This window comes from Geotrypetes seraphini, chromosome 14, assembly GCF_902459505.1.
Source record: "Geotrypetes seraphini chromosome 14, aGeoSer1.1, whole genome shotgun sequence".
NCBI lineage: Eukaryota > Metazoa > Chordata > Amphibia > Gymnophiona > Dermophiidae > Geotrypetes > Geotrypetes seraphini.
In genome coordinates this window covers 75,312,549-75,328,526 of record NC_047097.1, presented here as the reverse complement: position 1 = coordinate 75,328,526, position 15,978 = coordinate 75,312,549, and the positions used below count along the sequence as shown (strand labels likewise).

The following is a 15,978-nucleotide window of genomic DNA, read 5'->3' as shown; positions in this document are numbered from 1 at the left end:
TAAATGTTTGATCTTCAAGGTCCTCAGACAAAATGGGCAGAATATTTAAAGAACAAGCTAACCCTTTATACACTGAAACTTCTGAGGTCCTCTCAAGGAGCATCACTCTATGTATCCTTATCAAAAGAAATTGTACAGTGGGATACTTGCCAGCGAGCCTTCTCAAGAGTAGCCCCCAAGCTCTGGAATTTACTCCCAGAGGGGTCACATCTAACTTCAGAAAGCAGGTGAAAGCCTGTCTCTTCACCCAAACCTAAAATATGGGTGATTTGACACTACACTCATTCTGCTCCAGGACTACCTTGCCACTTACACTAACTAAATCAATTCCTTATATCTTGTTTGCCTTGAGTTTAGTCTCCCATCTGTTTATCCCAGTGCATGCTGTACCACCCGTCTTACCCCCTTTGCTATGGGATAAGCTGAATTATTGAAAACCATTAGCATGATTTCTGTTTTGAATATTCTGAATTGTGTTCATCAGATGCTGCATAAGCATTATATCTCCCTTTTAGTATATATTATATCTCTCCTTTTTTGGATTTCAGTGCTGTTAAGTATATTTTTGAACTGTTGCATCCTATTAAGTTTCAATTTATTGATTTTGACTTTACTTTATTCATTGTTTATATTTGGTCTTTTTTCTGCTGTTAACAAAATTATAAGTTTTATGTTGAATTTATACCTGCTGTATACCGCCTTGGGTGATTCTCTTCATAAAGGCAGTTAATAAATTCCAGTTAAAAAATAATTAAATACAGGGGACCATTCTTTCCCTTGCCCTGACATTGCTTTATTTTTCTTCATTTTCTTAATAAGCCTTTGTTTGGTTTGTTTTACAGCAAACTGCAGACTGGAACAAGTATGATGATCGGCTGATGAAGGCAGCAGAAAGGGGTGATGTGGACAAAGTGTCGTCCATCCTTGCCAAAAAGAGCATCAATGCTTGTAAATTGGATCTAGAAGGCCGTTCTACGTGAGTCCAACAATTTCATGATTACTTCCACCTCTTGGAGAAAGACCACCTTTTGTGTAGATGCCTTGCGTGCTTCAGTGAGATGCATCGGTTTAGATACCTTGTACAATTTTAACAGGGGTACACAATCAGGAATTCTCTATATGGCACCGAACATTAAGTGCTATCTCTTCGCTGAGTTTTCCAGATGGGATAGTTGGTTTGACCAAGCAGTTCTACAAAATTTATTCTCTACTTTTAAATGCCAACTTCCCTACAACCCTTTTGGTTTTCATCAGGCTCATAGTAGTTGTCAGTAACTCAGATGCATAATCTTGGCAGCTTATTAGTTCCATATGTGATTTTTTTTTTTGTGTGTGTGTGGTGGGTTTTTTTTTTTTTAAATTCTTTATTGAATTTCACATTTTTTTAATGATAAACAACAATCGTATCAAAATCAACAGTATCCATAGAAATACAAATAATTATTAGAAAAGGAAAAAGGGAAATAAGCATTCTTTCAACTGTTAGTTAGTCCACAATATTGGAGGAGTTTCATAATCAGAGCATAATTCAAACCAAGATTATTTTATAGGCAATATAAAAAGAAGACCTAAAGTGGACCTAATATATTAACTGTGAGCGTTTATTCTTGTTTCTCGATAGGGGTACTAGTTGTCCTCACCTCTTTATTGATAATAAATTTAGATAACTGCGAAGAATCAAAGAAAATATATCTAACTCCTTTAAAGTTAACTAAGCATTTGCATGGAAATTGTAATACAAATGTAACTCCCAATTTTAAAACCTGGGGTCTCGAGCAAAAACTGTTTCCTCTTTTTCTGAGTTAATCTAGACACATCCGGGTACTTTCTTATTTTATGTTTCAGAAACATTACATCTTTATGCTTAAAAAACATCTTCAAAAGCCAATCTCTATATGAATCTAAAGCTAATTGAACAAATAGTGTGGCTGCACTAATCTGTTCTGTCTCTGTTTTCTAATAAATTTGTCACATCCAGTACATCAATTACAGGTTGTTGTTGGTCCTCAGGAGTTTTCTTCTTCCCCAAGGAAATATAATAAATTTTTGAAATAGGCAGAAAAGAGTTTTGTGGAACTTTTTAAAATCTCCAAAAGATACCGTTTAAACATATCCAATGCAGGAACCACAGGTGATTTGGGAAAGTTAATTACTCTTAAATTTTGTCTCCTTGTTATATTCTCCAGTACTTCTAACTTAAAATTGATGTTCCCATTTTCTTTTATAAGGAGCTGATTTTGTGCTCTCATAATTTCTAGCTTTTTTTCCTGTTCCAAGAATTGTTTCTCTACTTTGCCTACTCTCTGTTGCAATATTAATGTCTCTGAAAGTATCCCAGAGCAACGAGATCTTAACGTTTGCAGTTGAGTCCCCAGGGAAGTTTGTAAATTTGAAATTGCTTCCCAAATAACTGGGGACTTTTGTAGAGGAATAACTGTATATTTAAATCCCACTTCCCGTCGAGGTTTTCTTGTCCGACTCTGCCTTAGGCCCGCGCTTGACGAACGCATCCATCAGACCAGGTAATTGTGGCTGTGACCCGAGTTCAGAAGGAAAAACGCCGGGTCTTAGATTTCCATTTAACCATAGGAAAACTTAGGAGCGTTCAGCCTAGCTCCTTCAGGTTGCCATTTTAGATAGGCTCCTCCCATTAGTTCCATATGTTATACTATAATACCTGCTTGTCTTCAGAGAAAGCAGTTACTCACCTGTAGCAGGTGTTCTCTAAGGATAGCAGTCATATATTCTTGCAATCCTCCCACCTACTGTAATTGGCTTCTTAGCTGTTTTACTGAACTGCAGGTCTTACAAGCCAACATCAGGCGGGAAGGCACTAGCATGTGCACTGTAAAGGTGGTCTTAAGAACATAAGAATAGCCTTACTGGGCCAGACCAATGGTCCATCAAGCCCAATAGCCCGTTCTTATAGTGGCCAATCCAGGTCACTAGTACCTGGCCAAAACCCAAGGAGTAGCAACATTCCAATGCTACCAATCCAAGGCAAGCAGTGGCTTTCCCCATGTCTTAATAACAGACTATGGACTTTTCCTCCAGGAACTTATCCAAAGGTTTCTTAAAACCAGCTATGCTATCCGCTCTTACCACAACCTCTGGCAATGTGTTTCAGAATTTAACTATTCTCCAAGTGCGAAAAAATTTCCTCCTATCGGTTTTAAAACTTCAATGAGTGTCCCCTAGTCTTTTGTAATTTTTGACGGACTGAAAAATTGATCCACTTGTACCCGTTCTGTTCTACTCAGGATTTTGTAGACTTCAATCATGTCTCCCCTCAGCCGTCTCTTTTCCAAGCTGAAGAGCCCTAACCGTTTTAGTCTTTCCTTAAAGTTTTTTTTAAAGTGACCAGCACTTTTTGTGTGTCTGTGCAGGGTTCAGTGAGTAACTTGCTGTTCTGTGTTGATTTTTTTGCTTCAAATTTTGAGCACTCTTTACTAAAGCCAGCCCAAAGTGCATTCATTGCACCATGTTAAACATGTTTCTACAGAATTAATATACAATCTTCCCATTTTTTGAGATGTTAAGGGTTACTTTACAATTTTTTGAGCTGAGGAAATAAGTATTTTAAGATGCACCCATCTGTAGAGGAGAAAAAATTAAGAAAAGTAAAATTTGGTTCAGAACTTTTTTTCTTCTTGGTTTTTCCTCCTCAACACATAGGTGTGTCTGGTGCTGGGAAGCCCGCAACCCCCCCCCACTGTTTTAGTGACGGTGGTCTAGCACGGTCTCCTGGACGGCTGCCTTTGTCTTAGAAGAGTGACCCACAATACAGGAGTGCAACCTTTGTGCTTCCTGCCTGGTCCTGTACCGCTCTACGATTGGCATCTAGCCCAGTATCCTTTTTCCACAGTGGCCAATCCAGGTCATAAGTACCTGGCAGAAACCCATATTGTAGCAACGTGTCATGCTACCAATCCCAGAGTAAGCTGACTCAATAGCAGACTATGGACTTTTCTTCTAAGACCATGTTAACTGCTGTTACCACATTCTCTGGCAACCAGTTCCAGAGCTTACCTAGTCGTTGAGCAAAAAAAAAAGATTTCCTCCTATTTGTTTAAAGTATTTTCAATTGTAACTTCATTGAATGTTCCCTATTGGTAGTTTTTGAAAGAGTAAAAAGTCAATTCACTTTTACCTAATCTACAACACTCAGGATTTTGTAAACCTCAATCATATCCCTCCTGAAAAGACTCTCTTCCAAGAAGAAGAGCCCTAACATTTTTAACCTTTCCTTTATCATTTTTGGTTGCTCTTCTTTTAACTATTTATTTATTTATTTATTCATTCATTTACTCCTTTTTTTTTTTTTTTTTGGGGGGGGGAGATACAGCAACCAAAATGGAACACGATACTGAAGATGAGGTTGCATCATGGAGTGATACATAAGTATTATTGTATTCTTGGTCTTTTACCATATATACTCGAATATAAACTGAGATTTTTGGGCTAATAAAATGGCCCAAAAATGGGGGTCTCTGTTTGTTTATATTCGAGCTAACCCCATCCCGCACCTTCTGCGGGCTTCCAGTACTGCCCTTGTGGTCCAGTGGTGTGGGGAGCCGGAGCTGCCATCAATCCCTCCTTCACGGTGACTTTGTGCCACTAGTCCATCCTGCTCCTCCCCTCATGGTCCCCCTGCAGGTCCCCAGTGGTCAAGCAGTGAGACGGGGCAGGAGTGATCCCTTTTACACTCCTACCCAGCAGTCTCCGTAGTGAAAAAATGACTGCCGTGAGATCCCGGGCAAACTTTGTGAGCCTGCAAAGACTGCTGGTTTATATTTAGAGTACTGGAGGCTCGCGGTGGGTCTGGGAGGGGGGCCGTTCCAGGAAGGGGGCATATTGGCTGGCTGTTTGGCTGCAGAGCCAGCAGCCAGTGTTTCTGCCCTCTATTGGTACTTGAGTATAAACCATCAGTTTTTCCTCCTTTTTGGTTTATATTCGGATTGGTTTATATTTGAGTATGTATGGTAATAATTCCTAGCATCCTGCTTGGCATTTTTTTGGCCACTGATGCACATTGGGTGAAAGGTTTCAGTGTATTGTCCATTATGATACCTAGACCTCTTTCTTGGTTGCTGACCCCTCAGGTGAACCCTAACATATAATAAGTGATTTGGATTATTCTTCGCACTATGCATCATTTTGCATTTGTCCACATTAAATTTAATCTGCTGTTTAGATGCCCAGTCTTCTAATTTCTTATGGTCATCCTGCAGTTTTTCATAGTCCACTTGTTTTTTAAGAATTTTGAATAGTTTGTCATCTGCAAACTTAAGTCATTCCAATTTCCAGGTCATTTATAAATGTTAAATAGCACCAGTCCCAATACATATCCCTGTGGTATTCCACTATTCACCTTTCATTGAGAAAAATGGGCATTGAACCCTATCCTCTGTTTTCTATCTAGTAGTCAATTCCTAATCCAGTTAAATTTTAAACCTTCTTGTGAGAAGAATGGCAGAACAGCACAAGGATTTAGGAGAGGGATAAAGCAGCATCCTCCTAGAGATGCATAACAATTTAATTGGCATATTTAGTCATTCCAAGCAGGACTAGCTTGGCTTACAGGCCAAGGGAGGCACTGGCTTACGGTGCCAGTGATAACGAATACCAAAATGCTGGTCTTCTCTCTGCCTGAAGTTCAGTATTCACAGGATAAGAGGCAGTGAAGAGAAGAGAGATACCAAACTTGGACTTTAATGCTCTTTATCAGAGGGGGACTTGAGAGGAGGAGATACTGGTTCATTGGCTGGGGTGTGGGAGAGATCAGAATTGTGGGTGTAGTAGTGGTAGTGGTAGGGGGGGTGCCGATACAAAGGTTGGCTCAGAGCATATCATTACCTTGAGTCTGTCCTGATTCCAAGATGCATCTCTTCACCCTGCTATTCTGTTCTTGCAGGTTCCATGTGGTGGCGTCAAAAGGGAATCTTGACTGTCTGAATGCCATCCTGCACCATGGTGCTGACATCACAACTAGTGATGCTGTGGGTAGGTGTCTTGTGAACCTGCTTGTAGGGATGTGTGCAGAGAAATGAGATTCCTTTTGGGTCAGTTAGTCTTGCAGTTCGTTTTTGCATTCCAAAACCTTTTTCATTCAGGTCTTCTTTTTAAAGTCAATTGGTTAATATTGCATCATTGTAGTGAGGTTTTCCATTTGGTTTTACTGAAACGTCCTTAAAACTTGCTGGTATGCATGTCATAGAATCAGCCGCATTCCCAAGATATCAAGAGTGACATGAAGACCCCGTGGCACCACAAGAATGGCAGAACAGCACAAGGATTTGGGAGAGGGATAAAGTAGCATCGACAGCAATAAGCCCACTGAGTTGTGTTGAAGCTGAATACTGAAGTGCCAGTTTAGGGCACCTATCAATTGAGTAGGAAGGGGTGTATATGCCCAAATCTTTTCTAGTTAGTTCTGAGCTCTCTAAGAAGTGCTTGTGGTGCTATTGAATGATACTGCTTATTTGTTTCTGACTTACCTGCTGTCTACAGAGAACAGTTGTTATAACCTGCTGCTGTCCTTGGAATTGAAAGACATGCAGTAAGGTGGTTGCTGTAACAAAATTCAAAGTAAAGTGTTTTAGATAGTATTTAAGTGTAGTCATAGCTCTGTGTGGTGCAGGAGGGAAGAGCCAAATGGAACAGTGCAAAGAGACTATCGGGACTTTCTGATGGGAAGGAATGAGGAGAAATTGAAAGTAAGAAACCCCTCCTCTTCTCACATATAATTGTAATTTTTGTACAATAGGGTCTTATGATGGTAGCTTTTAAGTTAGTTTAACTAAAACATTTTGTTTTTCAAATGTGTAGGACGAAATGTTCTGCATCTGTCTGCTAAGTTCGGACACTCTCTGTGTTTGCAGAAGCTCTTGCAGGTAAGTATGAATACCATTATAAACCTTCTGCTTAGAGCGGCTCAACATAGTTGTCCCTCAAACTTTTCAAGTTTGTCTTGGGTATATTAGGATGTGTGGCTGTGCTACATCAGCTTTGAGAGTCTGGAAATTGCATTCCTCCCTTGCCAACACCCTTTCTTCCTGGTACAATAACAGCAACAGGGGATCAGTGATTTATCCCAGGACAAGCAGGCAGCATATTCTTGACTGATGGGTGACGGCACCGACGGAGCCCCGGTACGGACAATTTTAGAGTGATTGCACTCTAAGAACTTAGAAAGTTCTAGCTAGGCCACACTGCGCGTGCGCGAGTGCCATCCCGCCCGACGAAGGCGCGCGGTCCCCACTTTCTTAGTTTCCGCGGAGCTAAGAAGACGCGTGTTTCCAACGGCTGTTGGATACTCTTTTTTTCGCCTTCCCGCTCACGTATTTTTTCTCGTGAAACTCTTCACATTTTTTTTCGGTCGGCCCCAGCGGGGCCTGTTGGCACCATCAAAGCCTCGGGCTTCGATTTTGCTATGGCCGTTTTTCCCTTCATGCTCCCTTCACCGTGTTTTAAAAAGTGTCAGTGGTGTGCACGCCCTATTTCCTTATCCGACCCGCACAAGTGGTGCCTTCAGTGTTTGGGTCCGGACCATAGGGCAGAAACGTGCACCCGCTGTAGTTCTCTTCAAAAGAGAACTTTGAAGAATCGCCAAATTCAACAGCGAATTCTTTTCGGTACCGCTATGGAAGTTCCACCGACATCGACTCCGGCAACTTCCTCCAAGTTGACACCGGTGGTTACGACACCGCAAGATTCATCATCGGTGTCGCACCCTGCAGGTAAGCCGGCTAAGAAGCCATCCCCTATTGTTCTTGGCCCGCCAGTCGAACATGCAGTGAGCCAAGTCCTGAAGACTGTGCGCCGGCCCCACAAACGCTCCGCTCCCATAGAAGTCACTGCCTCTTCATCGGCATCGACTTCGCTTGAGCGTCGAGCTGCACTGCAGGTACTGAGCAAGAAAAAAAACGGTACCGGTGCCATCGGGACCGTCTCTGGATGAGCGTATAGCATCCATCCTCCAGGTCCAGCTTAAGGAGCAATTACCATACCTGCTCCCGGCTCTGCTAACTCTGAACCTTCCGGTGTCGGTCCCCACTGAGCCTACGTTACCGATCATCGACCAGCCTATGTTGTCGGCATCAACATTATCGGCACCGCTTAAATCTGCCTCTTCCATGTCTATGCCTATTTTATCGGCAGAGCCAAAGTCTCTTCGACGTACTGCTCACTCGGCCTCTGATCCGGTACCGCTCTCTGACACCCGTACCGCTTTACAGTCACCAGGTACGGTGTTGATGCGTTCAGGCAAATTGGTACGCAAAACCAAGCATACCGAATCCTCTACTCCTCTATCTCAGGGCCGTCTTCCATCGGTACGTGACCCTGATTTATGGGATGATTCCGAGGATCCCCTCGGTACCGAGGAGGATTTTTCATCCGATGAGGCTGACCCATCGGTGCAGGATCCTGCTAGTAAGCCAGAGCACTCTTCCTTCACCAAATTTCTTCGGGAGATGTCAGACACCCTTTCTCTCCCGTTGGAGTCTGATTCTAAAAAGTCCAAGGCATTCCTGGATGCTTTGGACTTTGATCAACCTCCTAAAGAATTTTTGAAATTACCCCTTCATGATATCTTAAGGGAAACATTTTATAAAAATCTGGAGACTCCTCTCACCATCCCAGGAGCTCCTAGAAAATTGGAATCACTTTATAAAGTTATTCCCATTCCAGGGTTTGACAAGCCTCAGCTGCCACACGAATCTTTGCTGGTGGAGTCAACCCTAAAAAAATCTGTAGGCTCTAGTGTATATGCATCTGTCCCTCCTGGCAGAGAGGGCAAGGCTATGGACAAATTTGGTAAACGACTTTACCAAAATGCTATGTTGGCCAACCGTTCAGGTAACTATGCATTCCACTTCTCCTTTTACCTGAAACATCTTATCCAGCAGATGGCCACTTTTCAAAAATATATTCCTGACCGCAAGCTTTCTGCTTTCCAACAATGCACTGCCAGTCTCTTGCAGCTTAGGAAGTTTATGGTCCGTTCCATCTATGACACTTTTGAACTGACATCCCGAGCTACTGCTATGTCTGTAGCGATGAGACGATTGGCATGGCTTCGTGTCTCAGACCTTGATGTGAACCTGCCTGGGTGATGAGCTGTTTGGAGAATCTCGGGATACCACCACTCAGAAGCTTTCTGCTCATGAGACGAGGTGGGATACTTTATTGAAAAACAAAAAGAAACCCTCTCCTCCTCGTCCTTTTAGGCAGCAGACGTTGTATCAGAGGCGTTTTTCTGCTTGGCCAATTCAGCCTCATCCTCCTCAGCCTCGGAGGCAACGGCAGCAACAACAACAGGCTCGCCAACAACAGCCGCCTGCCATAAAGCCTGTTGCTCAGCCTAAACCGACTCAGCCCTTTTGACTCGCTTCTCCAGGGCATTGCCAGTCTTCCTCCCTCATGTCCTCTTCCACAGTCCATAGGAGGTCGACTAAACATTTTTCTGACTCGATGGGAAGTAATCACCACCGACCAGTGGGTGCTCTCCAGTGTTCCCTCTAAGCGGGCGGGTGTTGTGAGCAAACTTTTTTCACCGTGAGCCAAAAATATCGGGCGCCAGCAAGTTATGAGCCAACTCGCCCGATTCTCCTCTCGCCGCCCTGCCATCTGCCGTACGCCTCTTCCGATCGTGCGCTGTGACGAGAAACGTGTGCGCTGCGATGTAATATTTTGTGCGCCAGCGCACGCCAGCGCAGCTTAGCGGGAACACTGGTTCAAATGGTTTTATTTATTTCCCCAAATTTATTTTTGTTATACGCATTGAAAATATTTGATATTGCGTTTAAATCAAAATCTCAATAAACTTGAAACGAGTGCCCGTGAGATTGTGGGAGGGTTAAATACTCAAAACTTAGAAGTTTTTGCTACGCCAGCTTTCTGGTATCTTTACATACAGTGGCGTACCTAGCATATGTAACATCCGGGGCCCATCATTTTTTGGCACCCCCCCCCATCTGTAAGAAAAACATGATTTTTAGTAACAAACCACACGTCACACATGAGTACCTAGGAAAAGGCAGCATCTTACATATTGCAGTGAGCAGTACATCAATACACCCATTGTAAAACTAAACAAGCCAGACCAGCACAGATCAATCCTACACCGTCAATCCTAACAGAAAACCATGTCTTTCGAACACACAGAACACAGAAAACACCTTCGCCTAGTAAGGAATATGTAATCACAAACTAACCCCTCCCTCTTTTACAAAACTGTAGTGTGGATTTTAGCTACGGAGGTAACAGCTCTGATGCTCATAAAATTCTGAGCATCAGAGCTGCTACCACCAAGGCTGGTGCTAAAAACGCTTCACAGTTTTGTAAAAGGGGGGATAAAATAAAAATACATAGACAAAGGTTAAATTGAACCAGCAAGAAGCTGGACTCTGCATACAATGCTTCACAGAAACAGTGACACATGTCTCCTAAAGCAATAAATAAATAGAAATTTTTTTCTACCTTTGTCTTCTGTGGTTTCTCCTTTCCTCATCTTCTTGTAACTCTCTTCCTTCCATTCACTGTCTGCCGTCTCTCTTCCCCTATATGGCATCTTCTCTCCTTCTATGCCCCTTCCAGAAACTGTATGCCTCCCCCTTCCATCTCTCCTTTCACCCCATTGGTCTGGCATCTCTCTCCTCGCCTTCCCTCTCCCACACCTCTCCTCATAGTCTGGTATCTCCCCTTCCCTGATTCTCTGGCATCTCTCTCCTTTCCTTTTCTTCCATCTTTCGTTCCCCCTCCATGCTCTCACATCTCCCCCTTCCTTTTCCCTTAGACTGGCATACCTTCCTCCTATGCTCCAAGCCCTGGCATCTCCTTTAATTCCCTCCCTCATCTTCCTTCTCCCTCCAGCTGGGTACCGCAACACTCTTCCCTGCAGCTCTGCACTTCCCCACAATTGCCATGCTTCGGTTCCTCTTCTTCCTTCCTTCCTCCCCCCCCCCCCCGCGGGACCCTGCGGCACCATCAACTCTTACTCCCTCTAATGTCGGCCCTGCAGCTCCAGACTTCCTCGCACCTTCTCCCCTCCCCCTTTGGATCGCTATTATTTTAAATGTTATAGCCGCGGAGCTGTATCCATCAGTGGAGATGTCTAACCTCGGCCTGCCCCGGAACTCTTACTGCAGCAGCCGCCCGTCTAGGCAGGAACAGGAAGTCACTGTTGCAGTAAGAGTTCCGGGGCAGGCCGAGGTTAGACATCTCCACTGATGGATACAGCTCCGCGGCTATAACATTTAAAATAATAGCGATCCAAAGGGGGAGGGGAGAAGGTGCGAGGAAGTCTGGAGCTGCAGGGCCGACATTAGAGGGAGTAAGAGTTGATGGTGCCGCAGGGTCCCGCGGGGGGGGGGGGGAGGAAGGAAGGAAGAAGAGGAACCGAAGCATGGCAATTGTGGGGAAGTGCAATCCCCCCAATGCGTCCCCTTACCTTACCTCCCCTTACCTTTGCGACGCGTGTGTGCGCTGTGAAGAGAAACTTTGCGCTGCGATGTAATATTTTGTGCGCGCGCGCAGGCCAGCGCACCTTAGCGGGAACACTGGTGCTCTCTATCATAGCCCACGGCTACTCCCTTAATTTTCAGACTCCTCCGCCGTTAGGCCTGCCAAAAGAGTCTGCTTCCAACAAGTCTCAGTCCCTCCTTCTCGCTCAAGAGGTTCAATCCCTCCTTCTTCTCAATGCCATAGAAGAAGTTCCTCAAGATCAGCGAGGTCAGGGATTTTACTCCAGGTACTTTCTAGTTCCCAAAAAGACCGGAGACCTCAGGCCTATATTAGATCTCAGAGATCTCAACAAATGTTTGGTCAAGGAGAAGTTCAAAATGCTCTCTCTTGCCACCCTCTACCCTCTTCTCACTCAGGGCGACTGGCTATGCTCCCTCGATCTAAGAGAGGCTTGCACACATATTCCTATCCATCTGACGGCCAGGCAATATCTACGCTTTCTCATCAATCAAAATCATTATCAGTACAAGGTGCTACCCTTCGGTCTGGCCTCCTCTCCCAGGGTATTCACCAAGTGTCTGATTGTGGTAGCGGTCTATCTCCGCTCTCACAATTTTCAAGTCTTCCCTTATTTGGACGACTGGCTGATCAAGGCTCATTCTCCTCAGGCGGTTCTGCTTGCCACCAACCAGACCATTCACTTCCTTCAACTGTTGGGTTTCGAAATCAATCTACCCAAGTCGCACCTCATTCCAACCCAGCGACTTCAATTCATTGGAGCCATTCTGGACACTGTTCTGATGAGGGCGTTCCTTCCATCCAACCGCCTTCAGACCATCCTTCATCTCTGTCGCCAGGTGTTTCAACAGATTACCATCTCTGCCAATCACATGATGGTGCTCTTGGGGCACATAGCTTCCACAGTACATGTCACCCCCTTCGCACGTCTCCACCTGCGTACTCCTCAATGGACTCTAGCAACCCAGTGGTCACAAGTGACGGATCCTTGCTCACAACACATATCTGTGACCTCGTCTCTTCGACAGTCGCTTCTTTGGTGGTTGACATCTTCAAATCTATCCAGAGGTCTACTGTTCCATCTACCTCATCATTTCGTGATCACCACAGACGCATCCCCTTATGCCTGGGGAGCTCACTTGAACGAATTCCAAACTCAGGGGTTTTGGACTGCCCAGGAAAAGAAACACCACATCAATTTCCTGGAACTCCGAGCAATGTTTTATGCCCTCAAGGCATTTCAACATCTTCTCTTTCCTCAAGTACTACTCATTTGCACAGACAATCAAGTTGCAATGTACTACATCAACAAACAGGGAGGGACGGGCTCTCGCCTGTTGTGTCAGGAAGCCCAACGGATTTGGTCTTGGGCGACAGCTCGTCATTTATTCCTGAAGGCTGTCTACATTCAAGGGGAGCAGAATTCCTTAGCAGACAATCTCAGCAGAATTCTCCAACCTCACGAATGGACTCTCGACCCCTTGATTCTTCAGTCCATTTTCGCTCAGTGGGGCACTCCTCAAGTGGACCTTTTTGCAGCTCCTCACAATCATCAGCTGCCCCTGTTTTGCTCCAGACTCTACTCTCCTCACCGTCTGGCACCCGATGCATTTCTCCTGGATTGGACCAATCTCTTCCTATATGCATTTCCTCCTCTACTGCTCATGCTGTGGACATTGTTCAAGCTCAGGAGGGAACAAGCCACCATGATTCTCATCGCTCCACGGTGGCCCAGGCAACATTGGTTCTCCCTTCTACTTCAACTCAGTTCCAGAGAACCCATACTTCTTCCACTGTTTCCTTCTCTGCTTACTCAGCATCAGCAGACCCTACTGCATCCCAACTTACAGTCTCTGCACCTGACAGCTTGGTATCTCTCGGGCTGTCTTCGGCTCACTCACTCCTTTCTCAGCCTGTCCGTTCTATCATTGATGCTTCCAGGAAACCAGCCACGCTTCAGTGTTATCAACAGAAGTGGTCTCGGTTTTCTTCATGGTGCCTCTTACATCGCCATAATCCCATGTCTCTAGCAGTGGGACTGGTGTTGGACTATCTTCTTTCCTTGTCTGACTCTGGTCTCAAATCTACTTCTATCAGAGTTCATCTTAGTGCCATTGCTGCCTTTCATGAGCCAATTCATGGAAAACCCCTCTCGGCTCATCCTTTGGTTTCTAGGTTCATGAGGGGCCTTTTCAATGTGAAACCACCTCTCAAGCCCCCTCCTGTGGTTTGGGATCTCAATGTGGTTCTTTCCGCTTTAATGAAGCCTCCTTTTGAACCTTTGGCCACAGCACATTTCAAATTTCTTACTTGGAAAGTGGTCTTCCTTATAGCTTTCACTTCTGCCAGGAGGGTCAGTGAGTTGCATGCACTAGTGGCCGATCCACCTTTCACTGTTTTTCACCATGATAAGGTGGTTCTCCGTACACATCCAAAGTTTCTCCCTAAGGTTGTGTCTGACTTTCATCTTAATCAGTCCATAGTCCTACCTGTATTTTTTCCGAAGCCTCATTCTCATCCAGGTGAACAGGCTTTGCATACCTTGGACTGTAAACGTGCTTTGACTTACTATCTTGAACGCACTAAACCTCACAGATCATCTCCTCAACTGTTTTTGTCCTTTGATCCTAACAAGTTGGGTCATCCTGTATCTAAACGCACTCTATCCAATTGGCTTGCTGCTTGCGTTTCATTCTGTTATGCTCAGTCGGGCCTGACACTGGAAGGTTCTGTCACGGGCCACAAAGTTAGAGCTATGGCAGCGTCTGTAGCTTTCCTCCGCTCCACTTCCATTGAGGAAATCTGCAAGGCTGCTACTTGGTCCTCAGTTCATACTTTTACATCTCACTATTGTCTGGATGCATTCTCCAGACGGGATGGACACTTCGGCCAATCTGTTTTACAAAATTTATTTTCCTAATGGCCAACCTTCCCTCCATCCCTCTTTTTGTTAGCTTGGAGGTCACCCATCAGTCAAGAATATGCTGCCTGCTTGTCCTGGGATAAAGCACAGTTACTTACCGTAACAGGTGTTATCCAGGGACAACAGGCAGATATTCTTGCGTCCCTCCCACCTCCCCGGGTTGGCTTCTTAGCTGACTTATATTAAATAGAGGATCTCCAATTAGAAAATGAAGGATGTAAATTAAAGAATTAAGGCTGGTATTGGACAGACTTGCACAGTATGTGTTCCATATATGGTGTTTTGGTGCAGGATGGGCTAGGGTGGGCATAAATGGGAACTCCACTAATATGGAAAATGAGGATGTTTGGATAGGCTGGAGTGAGCTTGGACAGCAACTTCAGCATTTGGAACCTAGGACAATACCAGACTTTACAGTATATGGCCCATAAATATCAAAGAAGAGACAAGTTAATCTAATCATCTAATCATGTATTTTTTAATGGATATAACTTATGGGCAGATTGGATGGACCGTTCAGGTCTTTATTGTCCATCATATACTATGTTATGATTTGGTTCTGGAGCATAACATTATCTATCCACATGTTCCATCCCTACCCACCACCCTTAATTGCTTTGTAACTTTTCCCTTTCCTTTTATCTCTTGTGCCTGTAAGTCTGTTTGAATGATTGTATGTCATTGATTTTAAACCACCCCCCCCCCCCGAGTTTTATTTTTTACTTATAAACTGCTTAGATTTTACTTTTGTTCATATTTACAGTTTATCAAATAAACTAAGCTAAACTATTAGACTGTCATATGCCCTATTCTTGGAAGGGAGTTGGCACTTAATAATTTTGGACCTCTTCCTTGAGTACCACAAGCCTATTTTCTAGTACAATGTGTCTAGTGGCTCTGAACTGTAGGGTTTTGCATCTTTTCAACTCTGGCTCCTTCACAAGGAGCTGCTTCTGCCCCCTCAGTGAGAGTTTTCTGTCCTTCTGACGTAGCTCTTCGTAGTTGATTTTCCTAAACTGTGTTTATTTTTCAGTGTGCTCCAGATTTGATGTTTTATCATTTTCAGTGAAATACTGTATAGCAATATAGCTTTACAGTGACCCCTGATGGAGGCGTATTAATACGCCGAATCGCAATACTATCGGGTTGTTTACCACTGTACATGCTTGGATTACAATAAGTCATTTGATTCTACTCCTGATGGCTCTTTGGAAAGCTTCTTGTCCGGTCCCACTGTTTTCTTCCAGAAAAGCATAGTTCATTTGGGCAGTTATCCTGCTCTCTATGCTTGTTGAGCCTTTGAGGCTGTTCTTCTATATTATAAATATGTTACACCTCAGCAGGAAAGGAAAAGAATAAAATGCACACTAGTTGCTTTATAGAATTGCTAGGTTCAAGTGTGTTCCCTCATTCTGTGTGGTACATTGGAAGAAAGGCAGGAGAGGAGGTAGATGTTTAAATACCTATATTGCGTCAATGCACAGGAGGCAAGTCTCTATCAATTGGAAGGAAGTTCTGGAATAAAGAGGGCATAGGATGAAAGTGAAAGGGGTAGACTGAGAAAGGATGGT

The 15,978-nt window shown here is 44.2% G+C and overlaps 1 protein-coding gene across 6 annotated transcripts in view; it reads left to right on the top strand.

Moving 5' to 3' along the window:
• Positions 1 to 15,978, top strand: part of UACA (uveal autoantigen with coiled-coil domains and ankyrin repeats) — a 116,615-nt gene that overhangs the window by 18,607 nt on the left and 82,030 nt on the right. For all 6 annotated transcript variants that reach the window (XM_033920285.1, XM_033920286.1, XM_033920287.1 and 3 more), the window contains exons 2-4: positions 843 to 976; positions 5,915 to 6,003; positions 6,829 to 6,893. In XM_033920285.1, coding sequence (XP_033776176.1) covers positions 843 to 976; positions 5,915 to 6,003; positions 6,829 to 6,893 — 288 coding nt within the window. The remainder of the gene's footprint in view (positions 1 to 842; positions 977 to 5,914; positions 6,004 to 6,828; positions 6,894 to 15,978) is intronic.